The sequence below is a fragment of the Aethalodelphis obliquidens genome, unplaced genomic scaffold (genome assembly GCF_003676395.1).
Source record: "Aethalodelphis obliquidens isolate GAN/ISIS:26980383/991018 unplaced genomic scaffold, ASM367639v1 scaffold11, whole genome shotgun sequence".
Classification (NCBI taxonomy): domain Eukaryota; kingdom Metazoa; phylum Chordata; class Mammalia; order Artiodactyla; family Delphinidae; genus Aethalodelphis; species Aethalodelphis obliquidens.
The window spans coordinates 19,394,764-19,410,157 of record NW_020837955.1 but is presented as its reverse complement, the minus strand read 5'-3'; the positions used below and the strand labels follow the sequence as shown (position 1 = coordinate 19,410,157).

Genomic DNA, 15,394 nt, shown 5'->3' with positions numbered 1-15,394 from the left:
CTAAATCTCCAGTTTAAATCTGAAATTTTCTGGTAATTTTTTTTAGCTTTTTCTCTCCCCCTGCATCTGTGTTCATTTTTATGATAAAGCACACCTTAATTTATCTAATAAATATGTTCCCAAAATAGGAATCAGATCATATTTAAAATGTAGTGAGGATTTGCTGTTTAAATGGCTTCTACTGTAAATTTATTTGCAGTGTAAGTTATTTGACCTTAATTTATCTTTGAGGTATGCTTGGATTTTAATCTATTAGGTTTGTCTAAATCAAGGCACATCAATTAACCATTGGATCTATTCCTGTTTATTACTCTCATAAAATCTAAAGCTATCACTTTGAAATTTAAAATCCAGAATCTCCTGTGGTTAGCACCATTACTACTACCAGCAATGTAGTTTTTCTTTTTTTTTGAATTTTATTTTATACAGCAGGTTATTAGTTATCTATTTTATACATATTAGTGTATATGTGTCAATCCCAATCTCCCAATTCATCTCCCCGACCCCTACCCCCCCGCCAGTTTCCCCCCTTGGTGTCCATACGTTATAACAAAGATATTTCTATCACTCAGGAAATTCCAAGTGTTTTAGGAGCTTTGCGCCAAGACAGAAACCTGAGGATAAAGACCAAACATATTTATTATACGCACCCACACACATATATATATATAAATTGCTCCAGAAGAGTATTGTGAGTATTGCACACACAGGTCCCCACTCTGGCCCCCTCCAACTCCTAGACACCTTTCCCTGATCACTGTGTCCTAGAAACAATTTTCAGCCTGTGTCAGTCACACAGAGGCCCTGTCCAGATGGTGCCCATGCCTCCAGGCCTGGGTGGTCTGATGCCTGGAGGGCTGACATAGGTCCCCGAGGTGGGGTAGGGGGTGGAGTGCCTGGGTCCCATAGAATGTCCTCATATTGGCTTAGAACTGGGCCAGAGGGTCGTCCTTGAGTCCCAGTCTGCTCCAGCAGGGCTCTGAGCAAGCCCACAGTGAGAGGGGGCTCTGCCCCAGGCTCAGGGAATGGGGCGGGGGGCTCCAACTCATCTGGGAGGTGTGTCCGCAGTAGAAGCAGGAGCTCAGTTGGAGCTAGGTCTGGTGGGCACAGGCGGCAAAGGAGGGGGAGGTGAGCATCAAGCCGGCGGTGCCGGGCAAATTCGGCCAACAGCAGTTTGAAGATCTCACTTCGAAGCAGGGGGCTGGAGGAGCTGAGGGCCAAGCCAGCCTCTAGAGCCCGCTCCCACTCTTCCTTTTGCACCAGCTGCCCCACAGCTTGGAGCACAGCTTTGGGCCGCCCACTGCCCAAGAGCAGGTCTAGCTCCAGTGCTTCAGGCCTAGTCCCCTCCTCACCTAGTACTTCCAGGGCTCGGCGATAGAGGGGCAGCCCTGGGCCCCCTGATCCCCAGCCAGGCCCGCCCTGCTGCTGTGCCAGCTCCACAAAGGGTGGCAGCCATCGTGGCTCCAGCCGGCAGAGGCATCGGCACAGGAGTTCAAAGAGGGGCAGTATCCCACTGGGTGGCTCCTTTCCACCTGTTGTAACACCCAGTACCTTCTTCCACACGTCAGGGGGAGCTTGGGACCTCAGCCTGCCATTCCCATCTGGCTGGAGCTGCAGGGCCCTGAGGATGGCACCCCAGGCCGCTGTAGGGAGGGCTTGGAAAACGGTGTTGAGCTGGGCCAGCTGGTCTCCCATCAACTCAGTCCTCAGCAGCCGTGCCACTTCGTGCTCTGCCAGCTCAGTCCAGCCAGCCTCCTCCTCATCCCCCGCCACCAGCTGGGCTTTAAGCTGCTCTAAGCCCCGGTAATCCCGAAGCTCGGCCCTCAGTGTGGTCAATAGTGTTGATGGGGACACGTGGCCCTGGAGGATGGAAGCCAGGGCCTGAGGTGCCCGGAATGTGCTGTTGTGTCTCAGTTCCTCTGGGGTGAGCCGGGCACCCCGCAGGCTCCGCCGCTGGTAGTACTCGCAGGCCTCCTCAAACACCAGATCTTCAGCTGAAGGCAGCTCAAGGCCTTGTGGGGCTTCCCAGCCTACTCGAAACAGACCCACGGCTGAAAGCAAACGAAGACCCCCTCGGGTCTCCAGCTCTTCCTCATTTTCCATGCCAGGGGCTGGGGGTTCCAGCAGATGCACTCGATCTGTACTTAGGACCTTCCTTTCTAGCAGCTGCCCACTGCCCATGTCCAGCAGTTCCAATGTGGAGCCCAGCACACAGGCCAGAGTGCCATGAAATGCGCCCAGTGCTGCAGACCCTGCCAGGCTGGCAGGTGCCTCCTGAAGGGTGCCAACAGCCCGGGTACCACCGTGGGGCTGCACCAGGCTCACAGTGCCCCTGAAGTCAAGCCACAGCAGGCCCTGGGGAGTTGGGGCCCAGGTGTGTACAGTTAATGGCTGCCTGGGGGACAGCAGCCCAGGAAGGCCTCGGAGCAGGGTCCTGAAGTCCCACGGGTCCCCTCCTCCAGGATTCAGGCTCTTACTGTGGGAGAGGCCAAGACATGGGGCAGCCACCACCACCTTGCCCTTGCTTGGGCTCCAGATGAGCAGAATGTGGCCCACGCCAGGCCAGGTGGTGGCAGTGGGCACCAGGAACAGGTCCTTGCGGGAGGTCAGCAGCCCGAAACGGGGGCAGTTGTGCAGCAGGATGTGTGTACGGCCCAGGTTGGTGCCGGCCTCCCCGCTGGGCTCCAGGGTCCGGATGCACACACAGTGGCTGAAAGCCACTGCGGGAGGCCCTTCGCGGCCCTCAGCGCCGGCCTGACGCTCCTCGCACCACACCAGGCGGCCTCGGGGCGCCGCCACGGCCACCACACGGGCTCCACCGCCAGTACACAGCTCGGTGCTCTGCAGCAGCCGCCAGCCGGGCCCCACCCCCGTGCCCCACACCTCGGCTAGGCCACTCTCCCACACTAGGACTAGCGCCGGTCGTGACGGCCACGGTAGGAAGAAGGCGTCTAGCGGTGAGGGCTGGCCAGCTGGCCAGGCACGTTCCAGTTCCGCGCCGGGTCCACGCACCGCGACCAGCAGTTGCGGGCCCGGTGCCCCCGGAGGTCGCAGCAGCAGCAGGTGGCGGCCGTCCGGGCTGCAGCGAACTCGGACGGCTGGGTCCCCGGCCAACAACTCCCGGAGCCGGGCCGCGCCGCTGAAGTTGTTCAGGTCCGAGAGCAGGCGCAGAGTTCCCGCACGCTTCATGGTGCCGCCCGCGCCAGTGCACGCCCAGGCCCGCCGCCCCGTGGGGCGAGGCCCGGCTCTCGGTGCCGGGTTCCCAAGGGAGGTCAAGACTGGGGTTGAGACTTCCGCCCTTCTTTGATGAGGTGAGCCAAAGCCGGGCTGAGTCGGCCCCGCCCAGCCCGGCCCCGCCCCGCCCCTCACGGCTAGCTCGCGACTGGAGCCGGTATACTCCCTGCCGGCACAACACCGCCCACCAGGGGCGGGGCCGCAGGAGCCTCGCGGGGGTGGAGCCGCGGAGCACACAATCGTCTCAGCGCTCCGACCTCGCGAGTCCTGGGGAAGCTCTCAGAGACGGGATGTAGGCCCGCTGCTTCAGGCCCCAGGAAACCGCGGAGCGGCACAGAGTATGACTAAGGTATCTGGCTTCCAGCCCGCCCAGCATCCAACTACCAAGTCTTCCCTTCCCTCCACGCCTCGCTCTCTCATCCCAGTTTATTCAGGAAATTTTTATTGAGCACCTACTAAGTGCTAGGCTCTGAGTAGACAACCCTGAACAAAAGAGAAAACCTCAACTTCAGGGAGATGACAAACTAGTGGAAAAAATAATAATGGCTAGTACTTCCATAGCCCTTACTGTGTGACTCCCCCACCCCACCCCGCCTTTTAAAGATAAGGAAAATGAAGTACAGAGAGATAAAGTACACTGACCAAGATCACACAGCTGTTAAGCAGTAGAGATACAGGTGGGATTTCAACCACAGGCAATCTGGGTCCAGGGTCAATGCACCAAACCACTGTATCAACAGGTCACCCAAACTAACATTTTGCTAGAAAACAAAATGAACACATACTTTAATGGCACTGAGTCTGTGTGTAATCTCTTTAGCACCTACAAATTGATATGCAGGAGTCCTTTCCACCCCAGATTAACCTTCTCAGGTGCTGTGGTATTCCTCTCTCCTCCTCCAGTCCCTCCTTCATTAGCTTGCCCCTCCCTCCCTTTCCACGCAACTTCCCTGAGAAGCATCTGTTTCTGTTTCATCATCCTCATTCTGTCCCCTTGCTCTCAGCATAGAAATACTCCCCAGTCTGTCCTGTCCTGGAAGTCACTCTTTCATTCTCATCTCCCCCAACCTTTACTCCTATCACTCCCTCTCCCTTTCATTTCACAGTCAAGTTTCTTGCAAAGATCTAGTATTTGTTGACTCTACTTTCTCTCCTTCCATTCATTTCTCAAACCAATACTTACCCGAAGTAGATTTTCCTGAAGTCTTCAAGGCATTTTAATTTCCTTTTCTCTTTTGAGACATTTGACAACTTCCTTATTGAAAGTCTCTCCTGTAGTTTCCACAGCATCTTTCTCCTCTAATTCTCCTCTTTTTTAAATAGTGCTGTCTTCAGAACTTTTATTGCCATTGGTTCCTCTTTCTCCACCATCCTTTAAATACTGGTTTTAAATTCCATTTGGGGCCCTTTTATCTTTTTTCCTCCCCATATTATTAATATTTTTTTAGCCCTCTTCCTAGGCCATTTATTCCCTGCTTATGGCTTGAACCGTTACCACTAGGACAATGGCTCCAAAATATTTATCTACACTCCAGAGATCTCTGCTGAGTTCCAATGAAGGTATCCAAATGTCTACTAAATATTTCTGCCTGGATGTCTCATAGACATTTCAGTCTCAACATGTCCTAAACATCGTCTTCCTCCCCAAATTTGCTCCTCTTCCAGCTGTTCCTAGTTGCCATGGGATTTCTTTCATTGTTATAGCCTCACTTAAAAACACTACATTTAAAAAATTGAAGTATTGATTTACAGTATTGTGTAACACTACATATTTTTTGAGTATTTTTAGCCATATTTCTTTTTTTTAAGTTTATTTATTTATTTTTGGCTGCATTGGGTCTTCATTGCTGCGCACGGGCCTTCTCTAGTTGCGGCAAGCAGGGGCTAATCTTCATTGTGGTGCAGGGGCTTCTCATTGCGGTGACTTCTCTTGTTGTGGAGTACGGGCTCAAGGCACACGGGCTTCAGTAGTTGTGGCTCGCGGGCTCTAGATCGCAGGCGCAGTAGCTGTGGTGCACGGGCTTAGTTGCTCCGTGGCATGTGGGATCTTCCCAGACCAGGGCTCGAACCCACGTCCCCTGCATTGGCAGGTGGATTCTTAACCACTGTGCCACCAGGGAAGTCCCTTTAGCCATATTTCTGATGGATACACATGTGCATATTTCTGATGGTTACAAAAGCATGCATATATGTATATGCCACTGTATTTTAAATTTTTTCTTCCCGTTTTATTGAGACATGATTGATGTACAGCATTGTATAAGTTTAAGGTGTACAGCACAATGATTTGACTTACATATTACCACAATGAATTTAGTGAATATCCATCATCTCATATTGATACAAAATTAAAGAAATAGAAAAAAAAATCTGTTTTCCTTCTGATGAGAACCCTTAGGATTTACAGCAGTGTTAATTATACTTATCGTGTTGTACATTATGTTGTATCCTCACTTTTAGAGTAGAGCCTGGCACAAAGAAAGACTTCAATAGATGTTTGGTGAAAGAATGAGTAAGCTTGAGTAGGCACATGTTTGTGTGTGTGATATCACTTAGGAACCTTTTAAGAGTTATAGAATAGTTACAGAAATATGGAAAAAAAATGAAATTTACTAGAAGAACATTGGTGTGGGGAGGGTCACAGAATCTGCAGGAGACAGGAAGAACAGGCTTAGAAAATGTGCAGGAACCCAAACTCTCTGAAGACCAGGAAATAGGAAGCACAACTATTTTTCTGCAGGAACCATACAGCCAGGACACCACAGCCCCTGGTGCTGCATGACTTGGTCACTGCATTTGTGGACAGCACCTGTTATGAATGAGTTCTGACCATCTTTTCATCTCTGCATCTCTTGATCAAGAGCTGAAGCCCTTGGAGGTTGCACCTAGTGGCCAAGCCCAGGTCACATGAGCTCACTTATCTTGGTTGCCCAGGGCCTGGTTTTCCATCAAGACTCTACCCAAAGGGGCTTCCCTGGTGGCGCAGTGGTTGAGAATCCGCCTGCCGATGCAGGGTACACGGGTTCGTGCCCGGGTCCGGGAAGATCCCCCATGCCGTGGAGCGGCTGGGCCCGTGAGCCACGGCCGCTGAGCCTGCGCGTCCGGAGCCTGTGCTCCTCAATGGGAGAGGCCACAACAGTGAGAGGCCCGCGTACCAAAAAAAAAAAAAAAAAAGACTCTACCCAAAAGAAAAGGCCCCCAGAAAAGGAGGGGAAGGGCTCAGTGCTGGATAACCAAACCAATATAACATAGGCATTTTATTATCCCCATTTTCCAGATAGGAAACTAAGGCTTAGAGAGCTCATTTAATTGTCCAAAGTCATACATCTAGTAGGTAGCCAGCCTGGGATTCATTTCCACAGTATCCCAGAGGTTGCGCTCTTACCTACTCAGTCTGTGGACTTATAAACTTACCCTCTGCTGAATCTGTATTTAATTCAATTCCCACCAGTGTATTGTGTTTCTTCACCTTCACACTTTCACCTTTCCTTTTCTTCTCTCCTCTAAGACTTAATTTCATCTTCATCTTCCCCCAAAAGGCCTCTGAAGATTGACAGGGAATTTTCCATTCTCTGAATTTTCAGGGCATTTACAGCTTGAGCTTTTCTAAGCTTACCTTCGATAATTCACTGTTTGATATTTAAAACATTTAATTGTATATCTATTTTTCTATCTATCATCTGTCTATCACTTTCTTACAATATAATCTCAGAATTGTAACTGTTTTTCTTTTTACTACTCCCAGAATTGGGTATTCAGTAGGTGCTCAACAAAGATGTGCTAAAAGGAAGTCAGGTATGGAAGGGGTTCTTTCAGCTGTACAGGAGGCTTCTAACTCATGTTCAGGAACAGTAGTTCTTGGGGTTCACCTCAAGATGCCTTCCTATTACCACTTCTCACTCTTTTTTTATATCCTATTAGGGTACAACTTTTTACCACTAATCATGTTTTATGCCACTGTGTAAACAGACAAGAAAAATTAAAAGTTACCTGGGCTTTTGGGCTATTAAGACCTCTTTCCTGATAGATCTGGGTTTAAACTTTCCTTCACCTCTTACTAACTCTAGAACATTAAGCAAGCTGTTTAATCACTCAAAACCTTTTTTTTTTTTTTGTTATCTGTGAGGTACCAACTTTATAAAGTCATTATAAGGAGACACATACACACACGCACACACTGCCCGGCATGTCTTTTTTTTTTGGGTTTTTTTCCAGATTCTTTTTTTTTTTTAATTTTATTTTCTGCATGTCTTTTTTTAATCTTCCATTTTGCGTGTGAGAAAACTGAGACTCAGAGAGGTAACTTGCCAAGTTGACACAGATTTACACGGTGCTTTGTACATAGCAGGCATACAATTACATATATGTTGATTGAATGAGTTTGTCTCCAATCTTTCACTTACAGAGTTGCAATAAAGAGCTTGGAACATATATCTTTCCAAACTTTGCCAGTGTTTTTAGAGGATGTATTTACTGCTGGAAGTGGAATTGCCGATTTCAGGGTCTGCCATATTTAAAGAAACTGCTAATTCAACTTGCATCCAGTAGACTCTTGATACATGTTTCTTTTGCTAATTTCTTTCTCGTGGTGCATTTTGGGAGTCGTAGTCTTTGTGATGGTTGCTGGGAATCGTGGTCCGAGCCAGCCTCAGGCAGTCGGCGCGGGCGAACGTATCACGCGGCAGGCTTTAGGATCCTGCGGGGCACGGCGGGCCGGGGGAAGGGTCTGGGGAGGTCGGGAGCGCGTCCGTGAGCCCGGAGCAGCTGCGGCGTCGGTGGCGTCGGGAGCGAGCCGGTCCGGGAGCGGCGCGGGTGGTGGAGGAGGAGGCAGGGTAAGCGGCGCTCGGTAAGCGGCGCCGGCCCGGGCCGGTCTCCGAACCTGGCCAACCTCTGCGGGTACTGCCATACTAGGCCTTGGCCCTGAGGCGGCCCTGGAGGCGGGGCCTGCGCTCGCTAGGGCACGACAGGGGTTATGCGGGGAGAGGGAGGGAGGGCAGCTGGTGAGGAGCGCAGAGGCTGCGTGCGGCGGAGCGGAGAGAGAAGCGGCTCGCTACTCCAGCTGCCGGTCCCTCTAACCCTCCAGTGCCGGTCACACGCCTCTCGCTCCGGGTCCCTGCTGGGCCCTCCTGGCAGCCGAGGCGCCGACCTTTGACCCAGCAAGAGGCTGACTCCGACCCCTCAGGCTACCTTGAAAGCTTTCCTCCCAGGTGTTTCCCACCCGAGTGGCCTTCTTCCCAGCCTGTTTCTGGGGTGAGGGCGTGGGGCAAGACCTCGGAGAAGGGCTAGAGGAAGCCCTGTCTGCCCGAAGTCATCAGGCGTCCCGGAAGGTCCCCGTCTCCTCTTTACAGTCTCTGATCGCCGGGCTTCAGCCCGCCCTTTACACACAATCATTGAAGCTACCGTGTTTTCTCTGGTTACTCTGTGTGAACCTGGGAAACGAACCTGTTTCCAGGCAAGTGTAGGGAAGAAATAGGAGATAAAAACTGGTTCCCTGGGGAAGAACTATCAGAAACTGAGGAGTGCTGCCTTTCGACATGGGGAAGTAGAAACTTGGGCAGGCCCGAATAAATGTGGATCATCCGACCCTCCCCAATTCTTCCTCTCCAGAAAAAGTTTTGAGTTCAGTGAGAGCTGTTTCTTTGCTATTCTATACTCTCTCTGACTTTGTAAACCAGGGCAAATAGGATTTGTGTCCCTGCTCTTAATTTAGCACAAGTTAATTGGAATTATTTTGGGTGTACCTTCAGTTGGTCTTGTGTGCACAGTAGTTCCTATGTGAGGGCTTTTCCGGATATCAGATCAATCAGTCTAGAGAAAGGTGGATCCTTCTAGTTAGGATTGTGAAGGGGGACTCTCATTCGTTCCTTAATGAATAGGGGAGCCTTTAACGTATTTTCATTGGATGTTTAGGCATTATAATTCCTACACTTGTTCGACATTTGAATAATAATAATAAAACCTCTTGAAAACTCAAAGCAGTGTTATGAAAGTTGGACTTTTACATAGAGCCAAGTTCAAGAATCCATAAAATTTTGGGAAAATAACCAAATAACAAATTGATCCAGGATATATGAGGGCACACAATTTATTAAACACACATTTATTGAGCACTTGTTAAGTTTTCTTTTTAATGCATTTTTGGCTGCACCGGGTCTTAGTTGCGGCATGTGGGATCTTTGTTGCGGCATGTGGCATCTTTCATTTTTATTTTTTATTTTTAATTAATTAATTTATAGCTGCATTGGGTCTTCATTGCTGCGCGCAGGCTTTTCTTTAGTTGCGGCGAGCGCGGGCTACTCTTCGTTGCAGCGCGCAGGCTTCTCATTACGGTGGCTTCTCTTGTTGCGGAGCACAGGCTCTGGGCACACGGGCTTCAGTAGTTGTGGCACACGGGTTCAGTAGTTGTGGCACACGGGTTCAGTAGTTGTGGCTCATGGGCTCTAGAGCGCAGCTTCAGTAGTTATGGCGCATGGGCTTAGTTGCTCCATGGGATGTGGGATCTTCCTGGACCAGGGCTTGAACCAGTGTCCCCTGCACTGGCAGGTGGATTCTTAACCTATGTGGCATCTTTTAGTTGCAGCATGCGGACTTTTTAGTTGTGGCATGCGGACTCTTAGTTGCGGCATGCATGCGGGATCTAGTTCCCCAACCAGGGATCGAACCCAGGCCCCCTGCATTAGGAGTGCAGAGTCTTACCCACTGGACCACTGGGGAAGTCCCTATTGAGCACTTATTATGTAACTGGCACTGGGGTTAGAAATATGAATATCTTTCTTCAAGAACATCAGAGAGACATATTCACATGAAAATTGTAGTGTTGTGTGTTACATATCCATTAAAAGGAATTTATATGGTGTGAAGGAAGTATTACCATTGCCTGGAAAGTCAGGGAAATGTTTGTAGGGAGGAGATACTTGAGTTGGGTGTTGGAAGATGGGTAGGAGGTTGCACAAGTAAAGAAAGGCATTCCAGATGGAGACAACAGCATGAGTAAAGGCATGGTGAAAGTGTGAGGAAAAAAAAATAACATGATGTTTAAGTGTCAGAAATTTGTCCAGAACAGGATGTGTGGTGGGGAAATTGCCAGGTGAGACTGAAAAGAGAGTAGGGAGGTATTGGAGCGTTTTAATGTTAGGGAGTGACAAGTGCAGATTAAGGTAATGAGAAATGAGGCAGTGAGACTAATTAGAGTTGTTGCAGTTGACTGAGAGTCTGAATAAAATGTGGCCATGGGAATGAAGAGGAGGGGAATGGATTTTAGAAATATTTCTAAGATAGCTGTAATATGATTTAGTGACTGGGGAGAGACAGTGGGCTAAGTTTTCTAATTTGAGAAATTGGGTAAATGGGAATTTCATTGACCAGGATATGGATTAGTAAAAGTAGAGCAGATTTTTTTTTGCGGTATGTGGGCCTCTCACTGTTGTGGTCTCTCCCGTTGTGGAGCACAGGCTCCGGATGCGCAGGCTCAGCAGCCATGGCCCACGGGCCTAGCCGCTCCGCGGCATGGGGGATCTTCCCGGACCGGGGCACAACCCTGTGTCCCCTGCATCGGCAGGCGGACTCTCAACCATTGCGCCACCAGGGAAGCCCTAGAGCAGATTTTTTTAAGGTTTGGGTGGCTATAGAAAGAGGTATAGGGGAGCTAGTCTGGTATGCTGAGATCATGTTGTCATGGGATATGCACATGGAGATGTTACTAGGCAGCTGGAAGTAAGGAGGCCTGGTGAGCTTGATATCTTGGCAATAGCTTGGAGTAAGTGAGGACATATTTGAAAAAAAATCCTGGGAAAATAATGTTTATTTCTTTATAAGGAAATATTAGAATATGCCCTTCTTCCACTTAATAGTGAGCTTCTCAAGGCAGGGACCATATACCTCAATAATTTTGCATCCCTTTTCCCCTTATACAATGCCTGTGTTATTATAAGCTCTCAATAAATGTTAGTTAAGCTAGCAGGAAATCAGTTTACTTTGCCAGGTCGAAGTTACCTTTTGGGCTTTCTTTAAGAAGATTATGGGAGTCTGTCTTATAATTTTCATTTTATACTTAGGTGGTATTCATGAGGTTTGTATGGGTCAACAGGAAAGGAAATGAAGAAGATATGAGTGATGTGTTGCTGCTTGAGGAAGTTCAGGGCATGAGCAGGAGATAGACAGTATTAATTTATAAGAGGCTGCTGCTCATTGAGAAGAGGATCTTACAATGAATTCTCATTCTGGGAGATGTCAGAAAAATGTGATTTTCAATCAGAGTTTCCTGAAATCCTGTCAATTTGAAGTTGGTTCCTCCTTCTGAAGGTGCAAGTGCATTCCTTCTTGTGTAAAATCATTTGAAAGGGAACCTGAGGTGGTCATGTTTATTTAAACCTCTTCATCTGTATTATTAGTTTGTGAAAGTTGGCAGACTCAGTAGATTCTGATGGGACCAGACTGAATTCTCTTCTGTGAAGCTAGTTCACTTCTAGTAGGTACAGACTATGGCTGATATCCAGAGTAGAGACTGCAGAAGTCCTGGTTTTGCCACTTGCTGTTTAGTCTTGGGAAAGTCCCTGAGTTAATTCCACTTTCAAGTGTAGCCTAAATACTCACTCTGAGGTGAGCGCTGTTCAGAGCACACACAAGATATAGACGCTGCCCCATAGTGGCACATGTGCTTATTACTGAATCAGGCTGGTTCTATCCTAGCATCTAGAAAATAGGGATGATGCTTGTCAGATGATGTCCTGAGTTGACTGACTTTTCTTGGATCAAGTGGGAATGTTGATATTATGGATATCAGTTTGGAGTTTCCATAGAATTTTAACTGAATCTGGATTTTGAATGTTCTACTAGTTAGCACCTGCTTTTTTTGCACTAACAAGATATTCTCATAGGGAGAAGGGCTACCAGACAGAAAGATTTAGTGGCTGTACCACTTAAAATCTGTTACTTTGGGCAAAGTAACATCCTCATTGTAAAATTATGGTATTAGTACCTACTTCATTTGTTTATTGTGAGGATTAAGTACAGCATATTTAAATCACTTAGAATAGTGCCAAGTACATAGTGACTACTCAGTAGTGTTATTTATTATTATATACCACCTTGAGTGGGAGGCTGTGCTCTGAAATATTTGGAGGAATGAGTGAGGAATTCCATCCCCAGTAATTAAAAAAAACAGAAATGATAGAACAAAAGGGTGGACAGTTCTGGAGCCTGTGGAAGGAAAACCACATTCACAGAAAGATAGCCAAAATGAAAAGGCAGAGGACTTTGTACCAGATAAAGGAACAAGATAAAACCCCAGAAAAACAACTAAATGAAGAGATAGGCAAGCTTCCTGAAAAAGAATTCACAATAATGATAGTGAAGATGATCCAGGACCTCGGAAAAAGAATGGAGGCAAAGATCGAGAAGATGCAAGAAATGTTTAACAAAGAACTAGAAGAATTAAATAGGAAACACCCAGAAGAATTACAGAACAAACAAACAGAGATGAACAATACAATAACTGAAATGAAAAATACACTAGAAGGAATCAATAGTAGAATAACTGAGGCAAAAAAACGGATAAGTGACCTGGAAGACAGAATGGTGGAATTCACTGCCATGGAACAGAATAAAGGAAAAAGAATGAAAAGAAATGAAGACAGCCTAAGAAACCTCTGGGACAACATTAAATGCAACAACATTTGCATTATAGGGGTCCCAGAAGGAGAAGAGAGAGAGAAAGAACTGGAGAAAATATTTGAAGAGATTATAGTCAAAAACTTCCCTAACGTAGTAAAGGAAATAGCCATCCAAGTTCAGGAAGTGCAGGATAGACCCAAGGAGAAACACGCTGAGACACATAGTAATCAATTTGACAAAAATTAAAGACAAAGAAAAATTATCGAAAGCAACAAGGGAAAAATGATAAGTAACATACAAGGGAGCTCCCATAAGGTTAATAGCTGATTTCTCAGCAGAAACTCTACAAGCCAGAAGGGAGTGGCATGATATATTTAAACTTATGAAAGGGAAGAACTTACACCCAAGATTACTCTACCCGGCAAGGATCTCATTCAGATTTGATGGAGAAATCAAAAGCATTACAGATAAGCAAAAGCTAAGAGAATTCAGCACCACCAAACCAGCTCTACAACAAATGCTAAAGGAACTTCTCTAAGTGGGAAACACAAGAGAAGAAAAGCACCTACAAAAACAAACCCATAGTAATTAAGAAAATGGTCATAGGAACATACATATTGATAATTGCCTTAAACGTGAATGGATTAAATGCTCCAACCAAAAGACACAGGCTCGCTGAATGGATACAAAAACAAGACCCATATATATGCTGTCTACAAGAGACCCACTTCAGACCTAGGGACACACACAGACTGAAAGTGAGGGGATGGAAAAAGATATTCCATGCAAATGGAAATCAAAAGAAAGCTGGAATAGCAATACTCATATCAGATAAAATAGACTTTAAAATAAAGAATGTTACACAAGACAAGGAAGGACACTACATAATGATCAAGGGATCAATCCAAGAGGAAGATATAACAATTATAAATATATATGCACCCAACATAGGAGCACCTCAATATATGAGGCAACTGCTAACAGCTATAAAAGAGGAAATCGACAGTAACACAATAATAGTGGGGACTTTAACACCTCACTTACACCAATGGACAGATCATCCAAACAGAAAATTAATAATGAAACACAAGCTGTAAATGACACAATAGAGCAGATAGATTTAATTGATATTTATAGGACACTCCATCCAAAAACAGCAGATTACACTTTCTTCTCAATTGTACATGGAACATTCTCCAGGATAGGTCACATCTTGGGTCACAAATCAAGGCTCAGTAAATTTAAGAAAATTGAAATCATAGCAAGCATCTTTTCTGACCACAACGCTATGAGATTAGAATTCAATTACAGGGAAAAAAAAGTGAAAAACACAAACATGGAGGCTAAACAATACGTTACTAAATAACCAAGAGATCACTGAAAAAATCAAAGAGAAAATCAAAAAATACCTAGAGACAAATTACAGCGAAAACACGATGATCCAAAACCTATGGGATGCAGCAAAAGCAGTTCTAAGAGGGAAGTTTGTAGCAATACAAGCCTACCTCAAGAAACAAGAAAAATCTCAAATAAACAATTTAACCTTACACCTAAAGGAACTAGAGAAAGAAAAACAAACAAAACCCAAAGTTAGTAGAAGAAATCATGAAGATCAGAGCAGAAATAAATGAAATAGAAACAAAGAAAACAATAGCAAAGATCAATAAAACTAAAAGCTAGTTCTTTGAGAAGATAAACAAAATTGATAAACCTTTAGCCAGACCCATGAAGAAAAAGAGGGAGAGGACTCAAATCAATAAATTTAGAAATGAAAAAGGGGAAGTTTCAACAGACACTGCAGAAATACAAAGCATCTTGAGAGACTACTACAAGCAACTCTGTGCCAATAAAATGTACAACCTGGAAGAAATGGACAAATTCTTAGAAAGGTTTAACCTTCCAAGACTGAACCAAGAAGAAACAAAATATGAACAGACCAATCACAAGTAATGAAATTGAAACTATGATTTAAAATCTTCCAACAAACAAAAGTTTAGGAGCAGATGGCTTCACAGGTGAATTCTTTCAAACATTTAGAGAAGAGCTAACACCCATCCTTCTCAAACTCTTCCAAAACATTGCAGAGGAAGGAACACTCCCAAACTCATTCTGTGAGGCCACCATCACCCTGATACCAAAACCAGACAAAGATACTACAAAAAAAGAAAATTATAGACCAGTGTCACTGATGAATATAGATGCAGAAATCCTCAACAAAATGTTAGCAAACAGAATCCAACAACACATTAAAAGGATCATACACCCTGATCAAGTGGGATTTATCCCAGGGATGCAAGGATTCTTCAGTATAGGCAAATCAATCAATGTGATACACCATATTAACAAATTGAAGAAGAAAAACCATATGATCATCTCAATAGATGCAGAAAAAGCTTTTGACAAAATTCAACACCCGTTTATGATAAAAACTCTCCAGAAAGTAGGCATAGAGGGAACCTACCTCAACATAATAAAGGCCATATACGACAGACCCACAGCAAACATCATTCTCAATGGTGAAAAACTGAAAGCATTTCCTCTAAGATCA

General features: G+C 46.0%; 2 protein-coding genes and 1 non-coding gene across 9 annotated transcripts in view; 1 reads left to right on the top strand and 2 right to left on the bottom strand.

Moving 5' to 3' along the window:
- Positions 1–621: 621 nt before the first annotated feature.
- On the bottom strand, positions 622–3,372 carry HPS6 (HPS6 biogenesis of lysosomal organelles complex 2 subunit 3). The gene has a single exon (XM_027112368.1). The coding sequence runs from the start codon at positions 3,187–3,189 to the stop codon at positions 778–780; it is 2,412 nt and encodes an 803-aa protein (XP_026968169.1). The 5' UTR covers positions 3,190–3,372; the 3' UTR covers positions 622–777.
- A 118-nt stretch (positions 3,373–3,490) lies between these two features.
- Positions 3,491–15,394, top strand: part of ARMH3 (armadillo like helical domain containing 3) — a 176,667-nt gene continuing 164,763 nt past the window's right edge. For 3 of the 7 annotated variants that reach the window (XM_027112372.1, XM_027112373.1, XM_027112369.1), the window contains exon 1: positions 7,914–8,066. The gene's annotated coding sequence lies outside the window, so the exon portion shown is untranslated. Of the gene's footprint in view, positions 3,584–7,912; positions 8,081–15,394 lie in introns of those variants that run through there. The other 4 variants (XM_027112374.1, XM_027112376.1, XM_027112371.1 and 1 more) reach the window with 3 other exon arrangements.
- On the bottom strand, positions 9,876–9,948 carry TRNAR-CCU (transfer RNA arginine (anticodon CCU)). The gene has a single exon. It is a non-coding gene; the product is annotated as a tRNA-Arg (tRNA).

Bases quoted from the DNA above. Each gene is read 5' to 3' on its own strand.
- HPS6 (XM_027112368.1), bottom strand. From the start codon at position 3,189: ATGAAGCGTGCGGGAACTCTGCGCCTGCTCTCGGACCTGAACAACTTC.